At 46.1% G+C, this 13918-nt stretch overlaps 1 protein-coding gene across 3 annotated transcripts in view; it reads left to right on the forward strand.

Moving 5' to 3' along the window:
• The first annotated feature begins 1645 nt into the window (after window positions 1-1645).
• Window positions 1646-13918, forward strand: part of LOC100122007 (unconventional myosin-Ie) — a 56744-nt gene continuing 44471 nt past the window's right edge. Inside the window, exons 1-11 of one of the 3 annotated variants that reach the window (XM_008205675.4) lie at window positions 1646-1873; window positions 2339-2484; window positions 11323-11448; window positions 11856-11945; window positions 12273-12367; window positions 12440-12617; window positions 12703-12865; window positions 12952-13059; window positions 13145-13273; window positions 13372-13568; window positions 13658-13825. In XM_008205675.4, the coding sequence (XP_008203897.1) occupies window positions 2482-2484; window positions 11323-11448; window positions 11856-11945; window positions 12273-12367; window positions 12440-12617; window positions 12703-12865; window positions 12952-13059; window positions 13145-13273; window positions 13372-13568; window positions 13658-13825 (1257 nt within the window). In that variant the 5' untranslated portion in view covers window positions 1646-1873; window positions 2339-2481. The remainder of the gene's footprint in view (window positions 1874-2338; window positions 2485-11322; window positions 11449-11855; window positions 11946-12272; window positions 12368-12439; window positions 12618-12702; window positions 12866-12951; window positions 13060-13144; window positions 13274-13371; window positions 13569-13657; window positions 13826-13918) is intronic. The other 2 variants (XM_016983858.3, XM_016983859.2) reach the window with 2 other exon arrangements.

Genomic DNA, 13918 nt, shown 5'->3' on the forward strand with positions numbered 1-13918 from the left:
TATTATGACACTAAACTTCTTTTAATATTTGTACATTCAAAATCTCATTCTAAATCGTGACGAATATCGTATATACAGATGATATACTTCGATTACGAAACGGCAGCGCGGAATATCAGCAAAAGCAAACGTTCCGTGCGCACATGGTATGCAGGATGCGTCACATTCGCACACACCGCATACGCGCCGAGAGGAAAAGAAAAAGAGAAGGTCCGCGAGCGGTGATCTTGTCTGTTGGTCATCGCGCGCTATAAGTGCACATATATACGTACGTCTGCAGAGACGGAAAGAGCGAGCGATATCGCGGATATGCAGCGGATTACTCACTCGACAGAATATATCCGAGATCACATATCAGTACGTTATCGATTTTTTTGCGGATACGTTCGACAATTCTTTTATTTTCGATAACTAGATAATATGGCCTTTTTCCGATGTCGTGTGCATAGGAACCACATCAGTCACGTCCAGCGTTTACGTTAACTAAGGTGTATAGACACACTTTCCAATAGTGAGTTTTCAAGAAACGCGCGCGAGTTGTGGGCTCTACGACCTCGAAGCTGTTGTAGCAACGCATGGCTTAAAAGTACATTTTTAAAAAAAAAAACGCGTGTAACGAGCAATCATTTTTGTTTCGACATCTGAAAAGCGTTCTACTTATCGTTTTGAACTTTTTTTTATTTACGAGCGCTCGAGGAGATGTAAAAGATTGCAGTGATCGATAAACGCGCGTTATCTCGAGCAATATTACGATCGTCTGATTAGTAGCTCGAATTTTGAAGATATGCAATGCCGTGGAAAACTTTCATCGACGCCAGTTTGCCAAAATGTTCTTATAAGATAAATCAATTTGGAGACAGTAATTATAATAAAAACTTAAAGCAAATAAGCTGCTTAGACATCCCCTCGAAGAGCCGCATCTCGACATGAGCGGCGGCTTCACTGATCGAATCAACGCGGCGAAGATCAAAGGGGACGCGATCGAGGGCAAAAAACAGCACTACGTACTCTCCCTCTATCGGTAAGTACACTGCCCCTCGTAGTGACATTATTTACGATTTTCTACGACTTCGCGAAAAATCCGCGGAAATAACGTTCCGGACACGAATTCGAATGGTCGTGTATTGGATGAAGACAAAGAGCCACTTCATCGGAGATGAAGCGGCTCTTCGTCATCCGCGAGGTTTATTGTGTTATCATCCCGTGGGGAGTCGAGGCGCGCACGAGATGTCTCGCGCGTGTTGCTGCGGTGAGTTTTATAAAGTATTATGTGTCCAGTGCGGGATGAGTCACTTTTGCTGGCTAGCGAGACTCCAAATTTGGAGAATCGTTTTTCCGCTTTTTTCAAAGGGGATACTTACTCCATTCAACGCTTTGTACTTCGTGCGGCTGTTTTTACACGATTTAAATCGCACATACCCTCACAGTTCGAAGCAAACAAAACCATACCTCTCTTATACCCAGTCGAGTGCGAACATTTCGGAACACCCGCGAAGTAAAACAAACGCTGCGTACGAGTTACACACGCGCGAGTATAGCTATAGATATGCACACTCGCACACGCACGTCCCATCCCACCTCTCCTATGCTCATGCGCGCGCGAGTCGAGCAGCTGCCGGCTGCCTGCGAGTCAGAGCGTAAGCGCCGCGCGCGTGTCAGTGTCCCTCGGACTCTCGGCCGGTTGAGACGATCGCGCCGCCCGAGAGGCTTTTCCGCGTAAAAACATTAGGTACACGTATACTTACTTACAACACGGCTCTCCATTCATATCTCGCGTCGATCGTTTCGACACTCACGGGAATCACGCTTCGCGGAGTCTTCTTGTCGGTACGTTGCCGTATCTCGTACAGTGAAGTGACAGTTCGCGCAAGAGGTAAAGTGGTGTTTTGTGTGCGTATGTGTATCTACACAGGGTTGCTGCAGCTGATCGATGAGATATATAGCGCGCAATTGCTGTGGCGCGGGCTCTATGTTTTTGTTTGTGTTCGGTTACTCGGAATCCTGGAGATTGGTTGGAGGCGCGGGGATTTCGCGAATTCGCGTCGTAACGGTTATTCGAAAAGAAGCACATTTCGAAATGATTTTCGAACGTAGCGTGAGGTGTCCGGTAACTGTCGCCGCGTTTTTACCTGAATCATGAATCATTCCCCGAGCGTAGGTCACGTCGCGAGTCACTTCCAAGTGTAGCAGTGCTTTTGTAACGAATCGACAAATTATACTTACACGCGCATCTCGTGTTCCCTCGAACCAATTTCCACCAGTGCTCCGAAGTGAACGATCGTTACCTATAGGCATGCAGTGTACGTACGAAATAAAAAGAAATACCTCTCATTCGCAGTGTATCCATCGGCGGCCAGAAAAGCAACCATCAACACAGTGTGCACAGTGTGGGAAAACTCGTCGTGATCTTCCCCTGCATTGCAGCAGTACAACTCTCGTAGCAGAAAAGCTCGCAGTCGTTGCACCTGCAAGGCCGTCAACATGGTAAGTCCCTCTTTTCTTGCCTCCGGCCGGCGATTGATCTGTTTTTATTTATTATTCTGGCGCCAGTCGCGCGCGTTGCCACGAGCAGGTGTGTGTGTCGTTGGCCGTGTCTCTGTATGTGGGCCGGCGCTCTGCCGTTCATAACCTCAAAGGTAGGCGGCGAGAAAGTCGATGTTGTACGATGGTTTTCCCAAGGGCAAGGATTTGCGTGCAAGTTTGAATGGTAATTCCGCGCGCGAAATTTCACGTGGGCGAGAGGGAAATCGCGAGGAGCAGCGTTTTATGGTGTGGGATGCGTCTTGATAGCGAGCGTTTGAAATAATTTATTACGGGTTTTCGTGCAAGTTGAACGAGTGGTAAGTGTACGGCATTATTGTTATGTTGTCAGTATGCGGACGTGTTTTCGAACAATTCGAACGTCGGAAATGTTAACGGTTTAGTTATAGCCAACTATTACAGTGCCATTGTCCATTACTCGGTAGGCATTATTCGTTCGACAAACAATGAACGCGAGTAAACTGTGTTTCTATTTTTAATTTTGCGCTTCAACAAAATAGAATTACGATTGTACCTGCTTACCTCGTTTCTCATGAATTTTAATTTTGCTGCAATCTTTATTCGTATAAATAAGAGAAAATAGAATAAAGTGGGTCGCTGACATCATTTCTATTTCCAAAGTATCGATCTGCTATTGCCAAGAAATTGATAAACGAAATGTCCACATGTTTCTTTGATCTCTTCATTTCGTTTAATCAACGAGCAATATAAAATCTCACCGAAATTCGATCTAAATTTTCAAAACGCACAACGCGGGATCGATTCAATGCCGCAGGCTTTATCTTTTATCTCTTGTTTGCCGCAGTGTAAGCGCCGGCTTATTAACACGGCGCTTACATTTTCCAATCGAGCTGTTACTCACGAGAGCAGTTAAAATCTTCACTTTTATCATACCGATCCACAAAAAAAGCAGGTCCTGATAGTTACGCTCACAATGACTCACCTTTTGCTCTATCTGCAAAAAACTTGGAAGAATATCCAAGCCTCATCTCGACCATCGACTTCGTCACTCGCAAAACCAACAACCACACTACGAGATCCGGGCATTGCGCATCTCGGCATTTTTGTTCTCGCTCTCTCGTGTCTACCGAGAATCGCGGATGTGTGTCAAGCCGTGCATCGCGCACGAAAAATTGTACACTGCGCGGATTTTCCGGAGCGTTGCAAATAGATCAAAGAGGCGTGCTCTAGACACTGCATGCATGCAGTCTGCGGCCCTCGAGTGTCTGTGTACATCCGAGGGGAAGTAAGTATAACACGCTCGAGACGTCGCGCGCAGCTACTTCTGAGACTGAGCTTCTCTAGTATACACGATGTATATTAGGAAAGAGCGTTGCTCCCGACTCGCGAAATCTTTAGGCTTCTCTCGTTATTTTATTATGCTTTCGATTTCCGATTCGCGAAAATGCTTCTTTTTCAAAGTCTTCTCTTCCCCTCCGCAGGTGTAATAACCCCGAAGTGCAATGGTTACGAAGTAACGCAGCAACGGTTCAAGCGAGATTACGCAAGTTTCTGGCTTTGTTTTCGCTGCGACGGCTGTGTATCGCAGAAGTACTTACTTCTTTTTTCTTCCTTCTTCGACTGACTTATCTCCACGCTCGGAAAAACCGCTGCGCGATAACGGGATCGAAAATTAGAGGCTCCGCTTGAAATGACCCGGCGTTACACGCGTAATCGGCAGATTCAGCATAAGACGCGAAAAAATTCGTCTTTGGATCTGAGATTTCTCTATAAGTGTGTACTTTCTCGTTACTAATTATTGCTAAGCAAAACGTTTAAAGGCTCCATTATCAAAACTCACTGAAAGAGTTCACGTATACCCACCAACCGGTTCAACATTTCCCATGACGCATTGAAAATACCAGCGCGCCGTTCCAAACAAATCGAGATTGCAAAAAAGAAATCCATCCGTCTCGAACAGCTTGATCGGCAAGAGTCGGAATCGCCGTGGGAAAGGTTTCACATGTGTATGTAGAGGCTCTGCTCTAATAATACGGTTATCATTATATCCTCGAGTTGCGAGAATCGCAGGTGCAGACTGCTATACATATAGCGAGAACAAATCTCACCCCTGGCGGTATATAGTCTTTATCATTCGAGTTGCTGCTGCCACTACAAGCGATCGACTCAACCGATTTCGTGTGCTATTGTTGTGTAGGACTTTTAGACGAGTGTACGTGAAAATATTCTCTCGAGTTTGTACAAACGTGCAGTGATTGTAAGGAGAAAAATTCTTGACAAATAGAAAGTATATAGGTATACACAGTGAGATAATTATTACCGCACGCTTTATATATTTACGTATACCTTTCTTCTGACGCAGTGTACACTCGCTGATGCGGCCATCGCTATCCGGTATAGGTATATTCCGGTTTTTTGTGCTCGCCGTGTGCGTGTTTCAAATGCGCTTGTGTGCGTGCGTATCGGTATACACTAATACCTTCTCGTCGGCTTAGTTTCTATTCTACGCGCGCTTCGGAAAATGAATGGGCGACGAGCGGCGAGCGAGCATCTGCTCTTCTGTTTTTTTCTTCTCTCTTATTTCCTGATTTCCGGACGGCTCTTACACGCGATGCTGTCTATTTTTTTCCTGTACGCTGCAACGCCGACTCTCGATTTACTGTTTTTGTCAAGCGTCGAATTCGTTCGAGCAGCGTGTGCAGAGTTAGACACTGTCTAGCGACGATAGGTGGCGCACGACCACTTTCCCGTTTCCTTCATCAATATCTGCGCGCGAGATGCTTATATAGCCCTGTGCCATCCATTCCAAAACAGCCTCCCAAGGCCTGCTCGAGCCTCCCATGCTGTTGAACTAAAATGCTGATTGCAACTGATATTATATAACTGAATGTACGAGTCTAACGATTCTGTGGTATAAGGAGCAGCTGTTCTTAACAGCTAATAAAGTATACCAAAAGAATACGTTTACGTACGGAAGTTAGCGGCGCGTGTGTGTCGAGAGACTTGGTGGGTTTCCCTCGTCGGGAAACTAGTTCAATGAACCTGTTACGCCGGTCTTGCTCTCGATATGACTCATAGCGTACGCGGGCGACGCCGCGCGATGGTCATTGGTAATCCGCTTACCGGTTCGCGATTTTGTAAATGGAAATGCAGCCCCCACGAGGCGATATGTCAGTGCCTGAGACGAATGAAAGAGATTTTTCTGTGCAGATAAAATAATCTGATAAATAAATTTCAAAGTTTCCTTTTCCGTGAATTTCGCAGCAACGTTACGCGAACGATAACGATATAATGACATAATTATACTATTAGTCGAAATGCAAAAGCCGGGAATTATTGAAAACAATGCGTCAACTAGGCATTCATTTTTGAAAGGAAAAAGCGCCCTACGACGTCGTCGTCGAGATCCTTGGCTCTCGTTCTCGCGGGAAATAGGATGTCCAGAATTCCTCGGCGGCGGAACAATAGAGACTCTCGCGATCGTGTCATTTCTTTCGTGCTGGGAACGAAGAAAACCATATGCACGTATAAGTAGTATATAACTCGAGGATTACGTCTCGACAGCTGCTCTGTGTTCTCGATTCCACGAGTTCGCGCTATAGCTGCGAGAGCTTCATTCGTATGCGCCGATGGCACGATTACGGCTTATTAATTTAGCAAATGATGATGATGCGCTGTTCGGGCGTATTAACGCTCGGTTTAGTGAAATTGACTTGAGTTACTGCACGCCGCGCGTTATCTAACAGCACGCGATGTACTGTGCTTTTATTGTGGGAATTAATTCCTTGGCTGCTTTGCGCACGTAGGAAATAATAAATTTTTTTTTAATTCATTCGTTGCATACGTGTAATGGACTTTTAAAACGGGTTCGCTTATCGCTTAAATATAATACAACGTTTATCGAGCTATTTATCTCCCGTTTTATCGCGGTAATCGATGCGGCGGCGGGTTGTTGTAAAAATAATTCTGCTATCACTGGAGAGCTCTGCGGTGATACACTTTCATATTATTTTATATAATTAAATAATTCCTGCTATTTTTTAGCGTTACTTTCTATTCATGCGAAATTTCGCACACAAGCCTCTTAAAGTCTCCTGGGTGCAAACAAAAAAAAAACTTGAAACCAATCGGTGAAACGTTTCTGCACTTGATCCAGATAAGCCATCGTTATCGGCCCCTATATCCTTCGCGTCGATTAACGAGCTAGCAACAATGAACTGTCGAACCGAGGCGAGGTCGAGGCGCATCTAACGCTACACAATACGTTATCTCTAACATCTAACTCTACTCCTCACTCAACCATGGGATCAATTAGTTGCAGTTACGAAAATCGCTACCAATCGATCCCCCATTAAATGCCAAGAAAATCCATTTCCCATTCTCCGCCCATCAGAACGATCGCGAAACAATCGAGCGAACCAAGCCCACCTCCGCTCCCCACGAAATATCTCAATCCACACAAAAAGACCAGCCATAATAAAATCGGCTTTAATTACCGGTCCCCGTGGCAGCGCAGCTGGTTTCACGCGCCCCCGACTCAATCGACTTTGGGAAAGCGTTTCCAGGCGTCGCGCGACCAAACAACGACGTGTACATAGACGGCTCGTGGCTGCCGCGAGAGCGCGGAATCGTTGGAGCGAGCGAAACTGCTTCGCGATGCACAATGCCGCCCGCGGTTCGCTGCACCTTCGCCCCAGAGGTTCTCAACGAAAAGGGCTATTATTGGTTTGTGTGCTGCTATACAGCAGGGCGTGTCGATGCTCGATGTGATTCGGTCTTTGCATTTGAAAATGGTTTAAAATTAGTTTAATAGACGTCGGTCTACGTCTTAAATAACGTAATAACAAATTAGAGACAACGCCGCGCGCAGCGCCGCAGCGTGTAACTGACAATTAAAAAGAAAAGCGTGTCAAAGCTGTCGCTGAGCGAAAAATTATTAGTTTGGCACACTTTTTCCTTTCCTGCCACTACGCATTGTATGCATCTGCTGCACATGGAAATAGCTCGGAAGACTTTCTTCCAAAGCATATAAATATCGCGACTCATCGCAGCGCCGCTCGACGAATGATTCACGCGAGAATATTGATAACGCATTCGCTCACCGTCATCGCTCACGCGTTCGTCGGATTCACCTCAAATTCGATAAAAGAAAGTGAAATAAATCGAGTATAGGACGGCTGTACCGCGATAAATAAGCAAACGGAGAAAAGTCTCGAGAGCAAAGCATTCCGGAAATAGACCACACGTGCGCGCGCGTATCGTTAAGAGGCTCCTTATCGTCTCTCTCGAGTGCGATCTGTTTTTTAACCATAGCGATGATTAACGGGCTACCGCCGTGTGTCTCTCCTAATCGCCAAACATATATATTCGACGCGCAAATATTTGAGGAACTAATCGCGATCGAGGCTGTTAGATGTGTTATATCTATACGCTTACGCGCTGATTCACGAGACGGCTCGCAAAAAGCTTGACGTGAAAATTATCTGGGAAACGGCCTGGATTGAACGTGAGCATATAGCATGTAGAAATTCGGTGGCGGATTACGCGCAGTTATAATTGAAAACGACTTGGCCGAGGATGTGTGGCGGCGCACTAAATAATGCAGCGCGGAGTTTAAAAATGGGTCGGCTGAGCCGTTAGAGCACCGGCAAATTTACCAACTTTGGTGATATGCCATAACTGCTAGAAATTTTAACTAACAATAAACCACGATTATTCCATAGACTATATCCTCTCACAAGGCTCCAGTCCATACCTCAGAGCCGGACATCGGTCGAGCGCAATTAAAACCGCTGTGCCGGAGCAGCAGCAGCAGCAGCAGCCAGTCACCTCAAAGGCCATCGTCTCGCCGCTTTATTTTCCCTTTTTACCCGCATGCCGCGGCTTTTTCATCTCGCGCGCGCTCCTTTCACGATTCCTCCTACACTTCGCCTGCATGTGTGTGCGTGTTACGTATAATACATACACACGAGAGAGCAGCTTGGAAGGACGCGCGCGGAGATCCGACGAGCGTGATAGGCATTTAACCCGAGAGAGAAAGAGATACTGTCGCCCGCTTATAACGCGCTCACAATGGGCAGCCTTCGTGGATGCTACCGCCTGCTGACGCGAGAGTAGAGCTCCGCTGCTGCGGGCTTGAGTTTGAGAAAAATAAAAACAATGAAATCTCCCAATGAGCAAGTACCCCAATACACATCGAGAGCCCAGAGGGAGGGCAATCGCCGAGTACAAGCAAGCAGTAGGTATACATAAACTCCGGCAGCTGCGCCGGAACTCCGCTGGAGCGAGCGCATCCGCGACGACGACTGCGTACCGTACCGGAAGCGTGAAATCACGCTTTAGTTAGCTCTCCTTAATCTCCCTCTTTCCCTTCCTTTCCTCTTTCTCGGGATCCCTCTCGTCGTCGCTTTCTTCCTTTCCATCTCCGCTGCTTCTCGTTTTCGCGCAAGCTCTCGCCTGCGTAATGGCAGTAGCTCCTCGAGGTGTGGCTGCTACCGCACACGCGAGAGGAAGTATAAGGGCTGTCGCGCGGGAAGAACTCGTTTATTTGCCGCAGACTCGAATATGGAAATCTCGCGACACTAATTTCATTACCCGGAAAAATGTACGGGATGAAGAGCTGAAGAAAAATGTAAGCACAGCCTGCACTTTCGAAAAAAAAAAAAACGCCACACGAATAAACAGCGTCGTCGGGTCTCTCGAAAAGCAGTCGCCCGCGCGCCGGATCTTATTCTCGTCCGGAGGGGGTCTATATTTACGCCGGCGACTTTATGCGCGCCGCATTAACGTCACGTGCCTCTCCGTATATGCAGCCTGATTGCACCGACGTCTGGGGCGCGCGGACGAGTGCGTCTACATAGTCTCTTGTTCTTTGCGGTGCGCTGCTGCTTTTTACTTCTTCGTCGCTCGCGACGGAAAAAAGGATCGTTACGCGTGGCTCGCTCCTTTTGGCTTATTATGGTATGCGCGCGTGTGTGTGATGTCGCGAGAGAGCCGCGGAGGCTCTTTGTCTCGAGTCGTTGTGTAATTGGGGTGTTATGGTGGATTGCGGAATTTCGTACGCGGAGATGTTGTTATGTAGTTTGGAATGTGGGATTCTATTGTTATGGCTACCGAGTATCTGAGCTGCTTCTGTGCGGGTCTTCGAGGAAATACAATTTTCCGAGACTTAAAGTAGGAATGAAATAGTATGTGTTAAAATTTTACAGTCACGAGTATGCGAACACCGGATGTAAATATTTTAGATACAATATACGCGCCGATAAATAAAATCTTCGAGCAGATTACGTCCAGCTCTAATTGGCTCTCCTCAAAAGCTAGGAGAAGCATTGCAGCCTCTTCCAGTTTTATCGCTCGAAAGCGCTAAATTTATAGAGATTTCTTAATCGGCACCTCGACTGCGAGACTATGTGTGTGCGTCTGCTGCGCGTAAAACGAGGTTAATGTTAATGAACGCAAAGCCGTAACGGTACGACAATTCGAGGTGTACCCATTTCTCGGTTACGCGTCATTGAGCTTCACGATATCGCGCATTATTACATTTTCTCATTTCGATTGTCGCACAAGAGAAAAAACGTTTGTTAGATTCAACAATGTCGACTAGAAGCGGAGTATACATGTCGCAGAGCAAACAAAACGGTTTCAGCGTCAAACACGGGCCCGAAAAACAAGGAAGTACATAAAACCCGAAGAGCCCGCGTTAAAACCAAATCGGTGAAAGTGAAGCGGTTCGCACACAAAACAAGGAAGCGTCTCCGAATTGCTTTCGCGACTGCCGCATCAGCTCCTATAAAAAACCGCTGGATGGCAAAAAATTTACATACGCACACTCCACGCAGCAGACGGTAAACGAAGCACTGGGCTCTCAATGACCTCGTGGGTCGTTAAGTATTTAAAATGTGAAAGGCCCGCGTGCAGCGAATTTTCCGTGGAAAACGAGACTACAACGAAATTCAAAAGTATCGCGTTTGTAATAGCTCGACTTTCCCGATATACTATGCCCACGTCGTATCTGCTTACGCATAAACTCATCATCTCGGCGTTTCTCTTTTTTCCTTTACGAACCTCAGTGTGGGCAGGTACGCTTGCACACAAATTCGATCGTGTAGTACGCGTAGGCGAGTTTCTCTCGCTTTACTTGTAGGGCGGAAGTGTGACGAAAGAGGCGTGGGCGAGAAAACCGGCTCTCTTTCATCCGATGAGTCGTCGGGACAGGCGAATTGAGTTCTGGTCGAGAGGAAATTCGAGTTTCCGATTGGCCTTTATTTCTCGCTCTTGAGGTAACGCGTAGAGATGTCTCCAGTACAGGAAAAGTTATTGCGCATTCCTCTCCCCCTTGAAGCGGCGTAAAACCAGCGTCGCGGAAACGAGTAGCCAACGATGTGCAGAGAGACATCGACAATTGCGTTAACTCTGCCTCGGCGTAATTGCATTACTCGTCGCAGTCAGTCGGACCGACCAATGGAGATTATCATGCACCGAGAGCTTTGCCATCATCGGGCTTTTTCCACGCTCATTTTTATTCAGAAACGACTGAAGAGACTGCCGCAGAGTGGAGTAAGGCTGTGCCGATGCGTTTTTGCTATAAACACAGGACTGACCTTTGCGCGCGCGACGACACGGTTTTATTAATAATAGGATGTGGGACGCCCGCTCTGGGAGCAGGTTCTATAAAAATATACGCTACTTTGCCGTCGCGGCGTTGACAGTTAATTAGTGAATCGGTTTTTGCGCGTGGTGTGTTATTTATGGCGTGTCACGGTTATTATCGCAGAATTATAACTGTTTATAGAAGCTAACAGTGATTTCTGCTTCTTTCAGGTTTACCACTGGCAAAGTCAAAATGTCAAAGTCTCGGGGGTGGACGACATGGTCCTGCTGCCGAAGGTCAGCGAGGACGCCATCATCGAGAACCTCCGGAAGCGCTACATGGACGACTACATATTCGTATCCTTTCCTGCTAATCGCAAAGAATCTAAATGACACCTAGTTCACCTACTTTCAGCTGCTCGGCCAATTATACTATCATCCAGAGCTAGAAATTAGAAATCAAAATTCGCTACGCTCGTTAGCAACGTTAACACATTTGCACGACGCGTAACGACTAACGTGACAAAAGAACTTTTTCGCGAATCGGTTTTGCTTATAATTAACTAATTACGCCGTAAATGCGAGAGACGAATCATCGAACCTTAAACGCGATCTCGATGAGACGCGCGTAATCACAGCCGCATTAAGGCCGGTCAATTGGGTTACTCGGCGCGCGCTTGTACACTTAGCGATATCGATTTTATCCCCTTGGCTGTTCAGGAAATTCTCTTTCTCCCTCATTTTTTTCCCTTAATGATAGCTAGACATGCATCGGCCCCGTGCTGGTGTCAATCAACCCGTTCAAGCAGATGCCGTACTTCGGCGAGAAGGAAATTGAAATCTACCAGGGAGCGGTGAGTGGGATTCTATTTTTATAGATGATGGCTCTTGATTATAAAGGGGTAAATGATGCTGATGTGTTTTACGAACGTTATCAACTTTCGGTGCGATGTACTTAATGAATTTTCTTTGTAATACTTATCGAGCAATTTGTCCATATTATACAAAGAAAAGAAAATAAGCCGTCTCGAAGAGCGCCTATGAGGCGGCAACCAACCTTGCGCGTGTGAATGGAAGCGTTGCCTAAGTGCAGGGATATCCTTCGCACTGGTTGGTTGCCGTCTTGTACAACTGTTTTTACTATTTTCTCTCACTAATCATTTGATTGTTGTTTGCTTTAGGCGCCGTACGAAAACCCACCACACATCTACGGCCTCGCCGATGAAATGTACAGAAATATGCTGATCGACAACGAGAGTCAGTGCGTTATAATTAGGTGCGTTGATTGAAATACGCATTTAACGTTCTTTTTTCAAGAGAAACTTACCTTTTCGATATTTCTTTACAGTGGCGAATCTGGGGCGGGCAAGACAGTGGCAGCTAAGTACATAATGTCGTATGTGGCCCGGGTGAGCGGTGGCGGCGACAGGGTGCAAAGGGTGAAAGACGTCATACTCGAGTCGAATCCACTTCTCGAAGCCTTCGGAAATGCGAAAACTGTGAGAAACAACAACAGCAGTAGATTTGTGAGTGTTGACTCCATTTATGCCTAGTATAACCAGACTTGTGTATTATTTATCTTGGAATAAACTTTACTGACGTAAATTCCAGGGTAAATACGTGGAAATGCAGTTTGGCGCAGGAGGACAGCCAAGCGGTGGTAAAATATCGAATTTCTTGTTGGAGAAGTCGCGAGTCACGTGTCACAATCCTGGAGAACGAAATTTCCATATATTTTACCAGCTAGCCACAGGAGCGAATTCACAGATGAAGTGTAAGAACGAAATATTCAACCATCATTGAACATGTTTTGTACACTAAGTTATTGCTATAACAAAGATGTTTTTTTCTTCATGGCAGCTGAGTTTGGTCTCATGGATTTAGATTATTACAGTTACCTGCGGTATGGTGGAAATCACAAAGTCGACGGGACTAACGACGCCAGGGACTTCCAAGACACGTTAAAAGGTGAATTACCGTTACTTTTATCGCCTTCCGCGTAGTAAAACACTTGTACTTTGGAAACTAAAGCCAATCATTTTTTCTGTTACAGCCCTAAGCGTAATGGGTATCAGAGATACAGAAACGACTGACATCCTCAGGCTTGTTGCCGGAGTTTTGCACATAGGAAATATACAGTTTATGGAGAAAGGAAACTATTCGCAAGTTGCGGATAAGGATTGTAAGAACTTTCTTCCAATTTACAAACTTTCCCAGTAGATACGTAGTCCTTAAAATTATCAAAAGCTGATCGAATAAATTCCTCGTGTGTCCTCACAGATCTCGATTTCCCGGCGTTCCTCCTTGGCATCTCGCCAGAGCAGCTGTCACATAAACTGACCTCCCGGGAGTTTGAGTCGAAATGGGGAAGTCAATCGGAGAGCGTTGACGTGACGCTGAATGTCGAGCAGGCGCTATACGCAAGAGACGCCCTTGCCAAGGACGTCTACGCAAGACTCTTCGATCATTTAGTTAAGGTAAGCTGCTTTGCATATTCATCGATCTCTACTGACTTAACGATGTGCGAGAAGTTAATTTGAATCCTAATGAATAATAAATTTCGTAGAGAGTCAACTCGGCGATGGAGACGACGCAGGAGGGTTTCGAAATTGGAATTTTGGATATCTACGGATTTGAGATATTCGAAAAGAATGGGTTCGAGCAATTTTGCATCAATTTCGTCAACGAGAAGCTCCAGCAGATCTTCATCGAGCTTACGCTGAAGGCAGAACAGGTGAGTGGTAGATTTCTTCTTTACCTACACTGGATTAACATCGTGGGTTGAAATGTCGTTTCCTTTACAAGAATAAAATCAATAACGCCAAAG

The sequence above is a fragment of the Nasonia vitripennis genome, chromosome 3, assembly GCF_009193385.2.
Source record: "Nasonia vitripennis strain AsymCx chromosome 3, Nvit_psr_1.1, whole genome shotgun sequence".
Taxonomy (NCBI): Eukaryota; Metazoa; Arthropoda; class Insecta; order Hymenoptera; family Pteromalidae; genus Nasonia; species Nasonia vitripennis.